The sequence below is a fragment of the Chrysochloris asiatica genome, unplaced genomic scaffold (assembly GCF_000296735.1).
Source record: "Chrysochloris asiatica unplaced genomic scaffold, ChrAsi1.0 scaffold00113, whole genome shotgun sequence".
In the NCBI taxonomy this organism is placed as follows: Eukaryota; Metazoa; Chordata; class Mammalia; order Afrosoricida; family Chrysochloridae; genus Chrysochloris; species Chrysochloris asiatica.
Genome location: NW_006408631.1, coordinates 1562497 through 1576747, shown reverse-complemented (window position 1 = coordinate 1576747; position 14251 = coordinate 1562497). Strand labels below are relative to the sequence as shown.

Here is a 14251-nt window from a genome sequence, read left to right as displayed (position 1 = left end):
TGATGAAAATCAAAGACCACAGCCTTCAGTATGGTTTGCACATGAATGTAAAGAAAACAAAAGTTCTCACCACTGGAGCAATAAATAACATCATGATAAATAGAGAAAAGATTGAAGTCAAAGACTTAATTTTGCTTGCGTCCACTTTTAACACTGATGGAAGCAGCAATCAAGAAATCAAACAACATATTGCATTAGGCCAATCTGCTACACAAGACCACTTTAAAATGTTCAAGAGCAAAGATGTCAGTTTGAGGACTAAGGTACACCTGACCCAAGCCATGGTGTCTTCAATGACTTCATATGCATGTAAAATGTAAACAGTGAGTAAGGAAGACCTTAGAAAAACTGATGCTTTTGAGAACGGTGCTGGAGAAGAATATTAAAAAAATCATGGATTGGATAAAATACACCTTAGTTCTCAAATTGACATCTTTGTTCTTTAACATTTTTTAAAGGGGTACTTTGCATCTAGTAATTTTAAGCTACACAGTATTCCCTTGTTCTGGTTGAATGATTGTCTATTGGTCCATGTACAGGTTTAGCATGAACACAATTAAGTGTTCTGGAATTTCCATTTTTCATAATATTACCCAGAATTTGTAATGATCCACACAAGTCAAATGCCTTTTAATTGTCAATAAAAAATGTGAACAGTTCTGGTGTGAGATGAAGCAGTAGGCAGGTTTGCCATCCTCTGTGCATGGCCAGTCTCTGCCCTCACCAGCCTTGTTATTGTTAAGTGCTGTCCAGTCGGTTCCAACCCATAGCGACCCTGTACAGGGTTTCCGAGGGTGTAAATCTTTACGGGAGTAGAAAGCCTCATCTTTCTCCCGCGGAGCGGCTGGTAGTTTCGAACTGCTGACCTTAAGGTTCGCAGCCCAATTCGTAACCACTATGCTACCAGAGCTCCTTAGTGGCCTATATATAGCACCCCCTCCTGGGTAGCCTCTGCTCTGCCTGAGGCTGGACACCTGACATACCATCCCTAAAACTTACCAGCATTCCAGAATAGGAAAAGACCCCCACCCCCACCCCACCAAAAAAACAAAATAGAGAAAATTGTCGACCGGTTTTGGAAGAAAATGTCCCTTACATCATGAAAAATATGTATTCAAGAAGTTGAATGAACTCCAAATAGGATAGACCCTAAAAGAAAACTGTGAAGATATACAACATTCAAACTTTTCAAAACCAATGCCATGAAATAATCCTGATCTCACCGTGGGGAAAATGAAGTTACCTACAAAGGAGAAGTAATAAGAGTAAACTGATTTCTTAGCGGAAATCATGCAGTCGCATTGACGGAACTGCCAAAATTTCAAGCCAATTTCAGAAGAGGATGTGGGATGAGAAATTATCACTGTTGATGTCAAATGAATCTTGGCTGAAAGCAGAGAGTACCAGAAGGATGTGTACCTGTGTTTTGTTGTTTTAAAATTTTGATGTAGTAGAAGACGTTAGGGTTCAGACTCTGTGGCTAGGTCTAGGCAAGGCCTAGGACTTGGTTTAGTGTTAGAATTAGGACTAGGGTTAGTAGGAAGATAACATGATATATAAAAAACTGAATGAAAAAAGTTGCCAACCAAGAATCACATACCCAGCAAAATTGTTCAATAAATATGATGGTGAAATGAGGACATCTCCAGATAAGCAGAAATTAAAGGAATTTGTAAAAACCTACCTTAGGAAAAGTACTAAACGGAGTTGTTTGACACAGAACCAGCACAGCAGAAATCAACCTGAGACTAACATACATGACAATATCACCCAGAAATAGAAATATTCTAAGTAAAACAAACCTACTATTGTTTAGTTATTAAGTGCCACCGAGTCGGCTCTGACCCACAGCGACCCTGTATAGGATTTCCAAGGAGCAGCTGGTGATTTTAAACCACTGATCTTGTGGTTCAAACTGACTTTGCAGTCTAGCGCATTAACTCACAGTACCACATCAGGACTACAAGACTAAAATAGGGAACCAGAGATACCAGTTTGCAACAAAAGTATCCATAAAGTAAAAAGTGGGAATAATGCAATTACAGAACTTTCACATGAAGAGGAAATTAAGTAGATTTCCAGAATAAAATAAAAATAAATAAACATACCTATAACCTTTAAACTGGAGCAAATTTTATTCCTAACCCTAGCCCAAATAAATAAAGTCCTAGACCTAGCCATAGTCCTAACTATATAACTCATTTATATCCCCAACCAAATTAAACAAAACACAGGTAGACATCTTTCTGGTAGTCTCTGCTTTGAGCAAAGATCCATTTAACATCAACAATGATAATTTTTCATCCCATATCATCTTCTGAATTTGGCTTGGATTTTTGGCAGTTCCCTGTCAGTGTACCTTGATTTAAAATGCTTTGCTCAGATTTGGTTTCCTTGAACATCATCCAGGTATTTCACTATATTCTGGTACTATAGGTTGTTTTGGGGAAATTTGAGGCCAGTTTAATTTATGTTTTCCTTTTAAATAGATTAATCTTTTTGCCTAGCTTTCCAGAGGATTATTTGGAAAGAAATTATCTTTAAATTTTACTAAGTATTCTAGGATTACTCTTGGTACTAACCTTTTGAGGTCAGTTTTCTTTGACACATCAGATGCCTTTCCATATTTAAATTAAAGCCTCTTTTATTCCAGGTAGACTTTATTGAATTGTATCTTTCAATATTTATGTATTTATTTTGTTAAGGGATTCTAATCATACATACACAACATCTCCATTGCCTGCCTACTGTAGTTTATCATGTTCCCTTATTTCTGTTTCGCTTTAGAAACTTCTTCATGCCTGCCTTTTGTTGTTGTTAAGTGCTGTTGAATTGGTTCCAACTCATAGCAACACTATATTGGGTTTCTGAGGAGCAGCTGATGGATTTGAACGGCTGACCTTGTGGTTCATAGTCCAGTGTTTATCCATCCTATAGCACCACACCAGGAATCCATATGCCTTCTTTATCCCTATTAATTGTAATGTTGTTTCCGTATTATATACCTTCCATCTTTATTTCTGTGATGGTTTTGTTATTTATTTCGCCTTTATTCCTGTGTTCAGTTAGCTTTTATTCTATCTCCTTTTATCTGGCTGTCGCCTCCCAGTTTTTGGCCATTTCTTTCCTGAATTCTCAAGTTTGCATTTTGTGGTTTGTTTATAGATGTGATTGCTTCATTAAATTTCCTTAGTTCATGGTGTACTCTATAATGTTTGGTTAGGACTCTTTTGTTTCATAGCAACATTTTTTTTTCCTGCTAATATTCTTCATTGTAAGTTTTTCTTCCTTTTTTTCCTCCTCATATCTTGGTTTTGATGCTGTTCCAGCCCTTTTATTATTCATCATATGATTCTTGGCTTATCATTAGAAATATTTTTAGGGATGTATTTTTGCTTGTAGTCAGTGTTGACTCTATCCTTTGGGACATTTTGCTATGCTCTCTTTGTCCCTGTTACACAACAGCTGCACTTGGTGTTTTATAGTTCTTACTGATTACCCTCTCTATATCCCACAGGTCTACTGTTTGCTAGGTATATGGGCTTGTCATTTCAGGTGAACCCTTATCCCATAGAAAGTGTGTCTTTGTTGGCATTTTCTGGGACATGCTGCTCTGAGTCCCTAGTTATTCTTCTCCCTTTTCTTTAATATTCAATTCCTTTTATTTGATAACTCAGGTGAGAAAAGAAAATTGTTGTCTGACATCTCCATATTTATACCAGAAATTTCCCTTTCCTTAAATTACTTTCTTCTCTAGATCTTTGTGGCAGATGCAGCTAGGTTTTTTTTCTCAGTGTCCATCCTTTCCTTTTGTTATTTAGTATTAGAACATGCATGTTTTTGGACATATGGCTATTCAACTAAAGGCTACATTTACTAATCTTGTAGCCAGGTGTGATCATGTGACTATGTCCTAGCTAGTGGAAAATAAATAACATGATCTATGCAACTTCCAATAGACTTACCTTCCATTTCCCTTATTCACTTGTTGGTATGCATGATGGGAAGAACTAGAACAGACATCTTTTAGCCTGAAATAGTAGCTGCGTGTTAAGGATCGCAGAGTCAGATGGTAGAAAGGGCCTGAAAACTTTGGAGCCACTGGTTAGAAAAGGTCAGGTGGATGATATGTGTTGGCTATTTCTATCCTTTTTCTAAAGTTACTTTTAGCCGTACACGAGAAGTGAATTCAATAAGCAGCATCATAATAAATAGAGAAGATATTGAAGTTGCTAAATATCTTATTTTATTTGGATATACAGTCAACATCCATGGAAGCAGCATTCAAGAAATCAAATCATGTGTGTGGTTGTAGTTATTAGATGCTGTCAAGTCAGTGCCAACTCATAGTGACCTTATGCACAACAGAACAAAACATTGTCCAGTCCTGCATCATCCTGACAATTGTCATTATGCTTGAGCCCATTGCTGCTGCCACTGTGCCAGTCCATCTTGTCATGGGTCTGTAGGTTTCAGGTGACCCTCCACTTTACCAAGCATGATGTCCTTCTCAGGGACTGCTCCCCTCCACCAATAAAATGTCTGAAGTATGAGAGATGAAGTCTCACCAACCTGGCTTCAGAGGAGCATTCTGTTTGTACTTCTTCCAACATAGATGTTTGTTCTTCTGACCGTCCATGGTACTTTTACTATTCTTCTACAACACCATAACTCAAATACATCAATTCTTTTAGGGTTGTGCTAATTCAGTGTCCATCTTTCACATGCATATGAGACTACTGAAAATACCATGCCTTGGGTCAGGTGCACCTTAATCCTCAAGCTGATATCTTTGCTCTTGAATACTTTAAAGTAGTCTTATGTTGCAGATTTACCTAATGCAATCTGCTTAAATGCGTTCTGCTTAAATTCCTTTAATGATTTTCCATATTGTAAGAGTACAATACTGTTATGCATATATCACTTTATAGCCATGATACATTCTGTGAAGCAGGGCATTATGTGATTTGGGTGTTACATGTGAACATCATATTATTATATGGTTAGTTTATCTAAGGTTTCAATACATTATTCTGCTGCCTTTGCACCAGCACCTGCAGACTCACCACTCACTTTCACATTATGCAGCAAGAAATGTTTGTTTGAAGCACTCCAACCACCAAGAGCTAGCACTAAACTTGATATCATAGTCATGTATTGTTTTTCCTTGAAACATCTCAAACAATTTTTCTGCCTTAGCAGTAATTGTTATCATACTGAGAAGAATTGGCTTTTGTATTTGGTTCTCAGTCCATGTTATTAGTAATTTATCTATATCTGATATAGGTCCCTCTCACAATTTTGTGAGCTTTGTAGCTCTCACTGGAGCTGATCCTTTAGCAAGTTGGAGAAATTTTTCTTTGTTTTTGAGGATCAAGCCTAAATCTTGGACAGCAGCATTCAATACTTTTCTTCTTGTTTAATAACCTTTTGTTTCCCATCTGAATCTATACTTCTCCTTTGCATGTAGCTACTGCTATCACCAGCACTGTGTTTAGGGGCTAAGGTATGTTTCACAGTAGTATTAGAACCTTATGGAAACACAGACATACATGTGGTCGGATATTACCAGAATGGATGCTATGCCATGCACACCTGTATAAACTCCTTCGTATGGCCTATATAGCTCTATATCATTTGACACCTGTTTTCCTCTCAGATTGCATCTCATGTGCCCACCTACTTAAGAAATCCAGCCATACTTGCTCCATTTGTCATTCAAACTCATCAAGGTTATTTTGGTCTCTAACTTTTGTCTTGCTTTTCCCTGTGATAGTTTAAATGGCTCTGTGCTTAACTTTTTGAGGAACTGCCAGAGTACTTTTCAATGTTGCTAAACAAATTTACATCCTCTCTAGCAATTTTATGATTCCCTGGGGGACTCAAATGTTTAAGCACTTGACTCCCAGCTGAAAGGCTGAGAATTTGACCCCACTGAGAGGTGTTTCAGAAGGTGTGCCTAATGATCTACTTTGAAAAGATGGTAGTTGTTAGGTGCCATTGATTTGGTTCAGACTCATCGTGACCTACGCATAACAGAACGTAACACTGCCCAGTCCTATGCCATCTTCACTATTATTGTGCTTGAGCCCATTGCTATTGCCATTGTGCCAATCTATATCTCATTGGGGGGCCTTCCTCTTTTATTCTGACCTACCACTTTGCCAAGCATAATGTCCTTCTCTAGTGACTGGTCCCTCCCAATAATATGTCCCAAGTATGAGAGAAGAAGTCTGGCCATCCTGGCTTCCAAGGAACATTCTGTTTGTGCTCCTTCCAATGCAGATTTGTTTGTTCTTTTGGTAGTCCTTGGTACTTTTCAATATTCTTCTCCAACACCGTAACTCAAATATATCAATTCTTTTATGGTCTTCCTTATTCACTATTCAACTTTCACATGCATATAGGGTTATTGAAAATACCATGGCTTGGGTCAGGTACACCTTAGTAGGCATATGGATATTATCCTATCATTGACAGCATTCTACTACAAGATAGATCTTGAAATGCTCTTTATGATGATGAATATGACGTCATTCTTTAATTTCTCATTCCTGGCATAGTGAACTATGAGATTGTCAGATTCAAAATGGCCAATACCAGTCCATTTCAGCTCATTAATGCCTAGGATATCGATATGTATGCATTCTATTTCATTCTTCAGCACTTCCAATTTTCTTAGATTCTTACTTCATATGTTCCATGTTCTGGTTTTACTTGTATTTCTTCTCATTTTGAGTTGTGCCCAATCAGCAAGAGAAGGTCCTGAAAGCTTAATTCTATTTGTGTCATCACAGTCAACTCTACTTTTAGGAGGCAGTTCTTCCCCAGTAATATTTTTGAGTGCCTTTCAACGTGTGAGACTCACCTTATGAATAGCAACAAAAACTGTCAGAGTTCCATAACACCTACATATTCAATATTCTTGTGGTATCTGACAGTGTTCCATTGCTATTCATAAGGTTTTCAGTGGCTAAATATTTAGAAGTTGTCTGCCTCTCCTTGTTCCTAGTCTATCTTAGTCTGGAAGCTCAACTGAAATTGTCCAACATTGGTGAACCTGCAGGCATTCAATACATCAATGACATAGCTACCAGCATTACAGCAACACACAAGCCACCACAGTACAACAGACTGACAGATGAATGGTGAGCCTGACTAATTAATAAATTTGGTCTCTTAAGTTTCATTTTTTCTATAATTGTCATAAAATGAACTTAATTGTATAAAGCTATTATGAATTAATAATCACATTATCAGTATGCTATGACAAAAAGTTATAGGAGTATCATAGCAGCATAATATCCTCCTTTAATAATTAAATTCATTTGAACAGGCGTATACACAAACAATTTTATCAAGGCAAATAAATTGATTCATGTTAAAAACTGTATTTGCATTACCAAGTAAATTATTTAATAACTTACTCTAAATGCTAAAATCATATATTAGCTCTAGATTTTAGCAACTTTGCAAGCATTTATTATTTTAAAAAATTTTATTTACTGTGAATTGAGTGAAGGTTTACAGAACAGATCATCAGTTCCTTATACAGCAAATCATACACTTCATTACGTGGTTGCAATCCCTTCCATGTGCCATTAGTTAACAGTATTTACCACTTTTCACTTTTACTCTTGAACTTTTCTCTGTGTTTTCCACTATATTCATCTTTCCTATGACAAGCTTCTGTTGTCTCTGAAACGTTGTGGTTTCATTGTAGTCATAGTTCATTGTTTGTTGGTGTGCTCTTAGCCTCTCACCAGTCATCTTCTGGTAGGTGTGAGTAGAGAATAGGAGCATGCTCATTTCTTTCCATTCACCATTTGTGCAGTTCAGTTTAGGGTGCGTTTGGCTGGTGTTGGCTGATGTCTATCATGTATCAGATGGTATAGCAACTGGTATTAGCTCTTGTCCAGTGGGTGGAGCTTCAGAGGGTACAGTTGTAGCTGAGCTGTATGGTCACGATCTCCCATTGGGTGGGGTAAAAGGAGAAGACAAGACACATAGGAAAACAAAACAGAACAAACAAGAAAACAGGAGAAAAAATAAGCTAAAGTGGGCGGCAACAAGAAAAAATTAAATAACAACAAAAAAGAGACAGGAAAATAGAGCTGTACAAGAAAAATAAGAGAAAAGAGAAAACACACACACACACACAAACAACAAAGAGGGAAGAGAAAGAGACTAGCGAGTAGTAAAGAACAATTAAGAAAGGAGAAGGTAGAAATGAGAAACAGAATAAAAAACAAAAGCAGAAATAGAAGTACAAAAATCAAGGGAAGGGAAAGAGAGGAAGAAGAAGACAGAATAAAAAATTACAATAAAAGGAAAAATAAACAAAAACCCAATGCAGTTGTTCAGCCCAGAGAGGAGCTAACTCTGGGGGCTCCTGTCAGCCCAGGCACTCATGAGAATGATGGAGGGAGGGCTGTGATGGCTGAGTTCCCAGCATTAGATGGAATTCCTATAGGCCTAGGTTTATGTTCAGGGCACCCAATCCAGGAGTAGTGGTTCGTGGAGATCCTTCAGGTTGCTAGTTTCAATGTATATCAGAACCAGAGGGCAGCTAAGGGCAGGGTAATTGATTATGAAGCTTCCAGCTATTCTAATTCTTGCTAGGTGACTCTGGGGGTTCTGTAGCTCTGGACCAGAACCCACATGAATCCTGAAGTCAAAGCAGAGCAGGGACATCTGCTTCATGTTGGCTCAAACTGTGTGACTCTGAACTCGCAGAGAGCAGGGTCTGCATTGGAAGTAGATAAGGGTGGGAGCCAGCCTCACCTCAGTTATATAGCGTTAAGTGGGGAGCAACAAGGAATACCACCTTTGCAGTTGCCTATGTGAATCTGTGCCATTAGGCCACCATCTGGCTGTGTCTCCAAAGCTTAAGATAGATGCACAGCATCTGCTGGAAGTCTGCTCTCCAATCTGCCTCATTCTTTCACTGCCCCTGCTTACCTTCTCCTGCCCTTAGGTATTCAATCCACCTCTCTAACATTTCCTCTGATGCTAAGGGTTCCATGATTGTCTTCTGAGAATGTTCATTAGGTCTCTCATATCTTTTTAGTAGAGGTTCTCTGTAGTGTGTTTGCCTAGGGGGCCATCTTCACAAACATTTAAAATAAACATTTTAAATAATTAAATCTAGTATACATTATACAATATTACTCAGATATTTAAAAATATTTGTATATTAATATTGTTAGGTTGAAAGATCAAAGTTCAAGCACAGACAACATTCCTAGTAAAAGGCATTACGACAAAGTATACTAAGTATTAAATAGCAGATATGAGTGAAGTATTTCTTACTCATATTAAATATGATTTTGTTATATAATCAATATTTTTAAGTCTAAAAGTTCATATTTTAGGTTTTCTTAAACCAAAGTATCTATTTTGATAAAAGATTATCACAATAATAAATTTTAGAAAAAATATTTTATGAAGATATAGTATTTTTATAGAAATCAAATTAATTCAATTTCCCAAACAATTACTGACTGAATAGCTCTTGAACCTTTAAAATTGAAGTCCAGAATTAGGTTTAGAAATGTTGCTCACATTTTTTTTTAATTGATGAAATTAACATTTTAGGCTTATTTGCTTATTAAGATTGTCTAGATATAAAGAACCAGTAAAATTGCAACAATATCCAGCTAGATAGATATTGATGGATTTGAAAGAATTGGTTCATGTAAACATAGAGGCTGAAAAGCCCAAAGTCTGTAGATCAAGAAGTAGGACGGAAACTTGGCAAGATTTCCATTTTTACCATTTTGGAACTGGAATTTTACAAACATCTTTTCTCCTTGAGAAACCTGTGTTTGCTTGTAAGTCTTTCAACTGATTAGTTAGGTGCATCCACTTTATGGAGGACTCTTGGTATTGCACTATAGGATAAGCACTGGATCATAAGGTTGGTTTGAATCACAAGATTCAAACTCAACCAGTCATTCCTCAGAAATCCTATACAGGGTTGCTATGAGTCAGAACCGATTTGACGGTACTTAACAACAAGAATCTATTTTAAAGCTACTTGATTGCCAATGTTAATCACATCTCAATCTCATCATAACAATATCTGACCTAATGTTTGACCATAACCTAGACAAGTTCACACATGAAATTAACCCTAATACTTATCCTATTAAATATGTTTTCTTCATTTTGGATATATGTTTAACTGCCTTAACTCGTCTGACATAAGATCAGATTGCCTGCCTCTGAAGAGAAGGCTAAGGAGAAAAGCAAACACATAATCAGGATCTCTAACTGGTGGTATAGAAGAAACAACTTAGAAGCTTTGCTCAACAATGCCTTTATTCATTCAGTGGATAACGTTTTTTATTCTAGGACATTGTGTTAGAAATTATGAGAGGAAGAATAAAAAATAAGTAAGGTATTATGTCTTGCCTAATATGTCTTATAGTCTAACAGCAGGTTATATGTATGCATGGGATCAGGACAATATAAATGATGCAAATTGGTGTGAGTCCCAGTAAGATCATTTCCAACTTGAGTCAGAAAAGAGTACCAGGCCAGCCCATTGTGTTAGGATGGGGGGGGGGGTACTGAGACAGGGGCAGCACAAGGTAGGTACCATGTGCAGCATATAGGTTGACCTGGTGAGGATCATTATTTCTGAAATCGCAGATTGGTGTGTCTGACTGACAAGTATGAAACTGTGTTAATCGCAAGGGTTGAATCTTTGACATCAAGGTTGCCCTAAAAAGTGTAGTTGGTGCGTGATTCCTATAGGTTCAGGGACAGGGGATGTGTGTAGTGTGCCACGGATGAGTTAATTCACCTTCACTGGGTTTGCTCTTCTGGTTGCCTGTTAGAAACATCATAGCTGTTAGTGTTGAAATCTTGCTGTACTTTTTCCTATGCTAGAATATATTTTACAAATAAGTTTGTATTGCGATTCTTATTCTTCTAATGTCAGAAAGAAAGTCACGTTGACACAAGTAGTTATTTTAGATACAGCTAGTCGAGTACACTAACAGAGTCCACCTGCTAACCTAAGCAGTATCATTTTGGCAAACGACAACTAGATAGCAGTGTGCGTGCTGATCACAGTGTCATTCTGACTTAACCATGGATAGATATTCTGACTTAACCATGGATAGATATGCTTAGGGGACAATTCCGTTTATTCAGCCACAAGAAGCTACCTTTATGGCTCTAAAAATACCCAGGAGGACTAAAAATACCCAGGAGGACTAAACTTGGTGCCAAGAAAAATGATTAACTTCTTTTAAATTAAACTACATTCTTTTAAAAACCATATGTACTAGTGTGAGAGCAGTTTTCATCCCATGAATGTGTGCCTATTCCTAAGTTTCTAGACCCACTGCCATCCAGTCAGTTCTCCTGGCAACACTGTTAGACAGAGTGGAACTTCTCGTAGTGTTTCCAAGGCCGTAAATCTTTTAGGGAAGCAGACTGTCACATCTTTCTTCTACAGAGTGGTTGGTGGGCTTGAGCTACCAATCTTTTAGTTAGCAGCCCACTGTGCTACCAGAACTCCTTAAGTTTTAAAATCCATATAGCTATTCTTAGGCTGGGGGTAGGGTGCTAAGGGGAATCCTATATGTGGTAGCCTTTAAAATGTAGTACTTTTTAGTAGAACCCCACTTACTTGGTGTCAGCCAATTTGTTTCTCCATTTTGAACATTTTCCATTTTGATCAGGAACGAAAGGTTTCGGGAACGATGCCATCCCCTTGGTGCTCATGCCCTAGGTTTAACTTAATGCCACTTTTCTTCTCAGACCTTGTTTCTACTTAAGGAAAAACCTCGTCCTGCTCATCACCATCTCAGAGGATATACTTGTACTCTCTCTTCTCGGCGCTCTGTACTACCACACTGCTGTAATCCTTCTAAAACCTCTGTTGGCCACGTTGTTTCTGCTTCTGTGTCTATCTAATGTATTTCCACTTCTGGTCTTTACTGAACCACATGGCTGCTGTTTCTAATGTGGTAGGCACAAGTGCAAGAAACCAAGTCAAATTCTCTTGAAACCTAGTCACATGCTGAACCAGGAATGAGAGAATCAAGGAAGGGAATGTCAACTAGACTGTTAATGATTATTATGAAGATCACATAATCAATTCAAGTCATCTTGGCTGTATAGATGTTGTATCATTTTATTTGTTTATGTTTTAATAAGGATATTTAGTAGCATACTGGGTGACTACTTGAACTGCTAACCACAAGGTCAGCAGGTTGAATCTATTAACTGATCTGTGGGAGAGAGATGAGACTTTACGTTCCCATAAAGATTTACAGCCTCGGAAACCCTATATGGGGTCACTATAAGTTGGAATTGACTCCACAGCACATAACTACCACCATATATATTTTAATGCTAGTTTAAAGCAATCATACTGAAGGATAAGATATTCCACGTATTTCTCACAGAATTATGTAAAATTAGCACATCTAATTCTGAATAGATCTGTGATCATGTTTTTATTAAGCTTAATCTAAATAGATAGCATAATGACAGATAATTGCTATGATAAATTCTGGGCTCGTTTTGGGGGATAACAATCACTAAGATATATTAATAATTTCTGCCCATAAATTTTTTAGTTTTACACATTACATACTTCTATTTCTTATATACTCTGCAATTATGCCACCCAACCAGCTCATGCTAATATGTTTAAATTTACTTTTCTAAATTATGTTGACAAATTTTTTTATTTCAATAAAATCCAGAACATTACAAAGATAATACTCATTTAACTTAGTAATTTAAAAGTAGGCTGAATTGGCATTTATCCAGTTTGAAGGCTAAAAATACCTACTGAGAGATTTCATGCAACATTTAGCAATACAACCCATTTTCTCCTTTTTCAGACTTGCTACTGAATTTAAATGTAACCTTTTGTTTAGGTATCCTTTTGCTCTCAGAAAAGTTATGTTGGTTCTCACACCTACTAATTTTACAAGACAAAACATCAGAGTTTTGAGAGAAATATCCTACAGTTTAGTAATGCATGGAATCCTGGTGTGGCACTGCAGGATAAGCACTGGACCACAATGTCGGTTTGAACCACAAGACCAGCTGTTCCTCAGAAACCCTATACAGGGTTGCTATGAGTAGAAACAGACTTGATGGCACTTAACAACAGTGATGTATATTTGTAAACTTGGATTTTTCATAAATTTGGTTGTTTTTTTTTTTTTTCAGAAATAGCCATACTAAATAAAAGTTTGACAGTGTCTCAGAGAACTAAGGTATGCCTTGAAGAGGAAATGAAAAATCTGAAATTGTTGTCAGATGCTGCCATTTTGAGATCTCAGCAGATCCAGAAGTCAAATGAACAGGAAGTAAACCTACAAACCAGATGCTATGATTTACAAAAAGAAGTACTCGGTAAAAGAAAATTACTTTTTACTCTTGTTAGCAAGTAGCTATTATAAGGGAAGGAAATATCAATAATTTTATTTGTCTTACTATCTTAAATCCGGGTATTTTATGTTTCAACTTTGCCTGTTTATTATGAGTAAGGCAATAATTGTCTGTGATCAATGTTTGCTATCATTAGTTTCTATTTTTACCATTTAGAGGATTAAGATTTAAGTGGAGTATATAAGAATAAGTCAAAAAGTACAGCTATTAGGGCTTCATTTCGTACATGTACAGGTTTATTGCAATCAAAACATTTGTACACATGTCTACAGTCAGTGAATGACTATAGACAAGTTTCCCCAGTAACACACTTTTCTTAGTCTCATTACAGTATCTTCAAAGAAAAGGTCCAATAAAAAAAAATGGCTTCTGAGGGAATCTTCTGGACCAATTAAATTCAAGGCAGAGAGATCAGCTCAGATGGTTCTGGGGACTGCTTTTTGGAATTACAAAGAAGTTAATCTTGTTAATTTTCTCTAAAAACATAGGACATTAATAGAAGCTTATGAGGACCAATTAGGCATTAGTGAGTTGATGTGGACTGGTATTGGCCAATTTGAATCTGACAACCACATGATTTTTACTATGCTGGGAATGACAAATTGAAGAGGAATGGTGTTTCAGTCATGAGGTAAAAAGCTGTCTGTGATAGGATAATATCCATGTGCCTATAGCTCTGGTAGTATAGTGGTTACGAATCGGGCTGCGAACCTTATGGTCAGCGGTTCCAAAATACCAGCTGCTCCGCGGGAGAAAGATGAGGCTTTCTACTCCCGTAAAGATTTACACCCTCGGAAACCCTGTACAGGGTCGCTATGGGTCGGAA

The 14251-nt window shown here is 37.2% G+C and overlaps 1 protein-coding gene across 1 annotated transcript in view; it reads left to right on the top strand.

Annotated features, from left to right (window-relative positions):
• Window positions 1-14251, top strand: part of LEKR1 (leucine, glutamate and lysine rich 1) — a 316240-nt gene that overhangs the window by 108046 nt on the left and 193943 nt on the right. The window contains exon 4 of the mRNA XM_006867992.1: window positions 13204-13389. Coding sequence (XP_006868054.1) covers window positions 13204-13389 — 186 coding nt within the window. The remainder of the gene's footprint in view (window positions 1-13203; window positions 13390-14251) is intronic.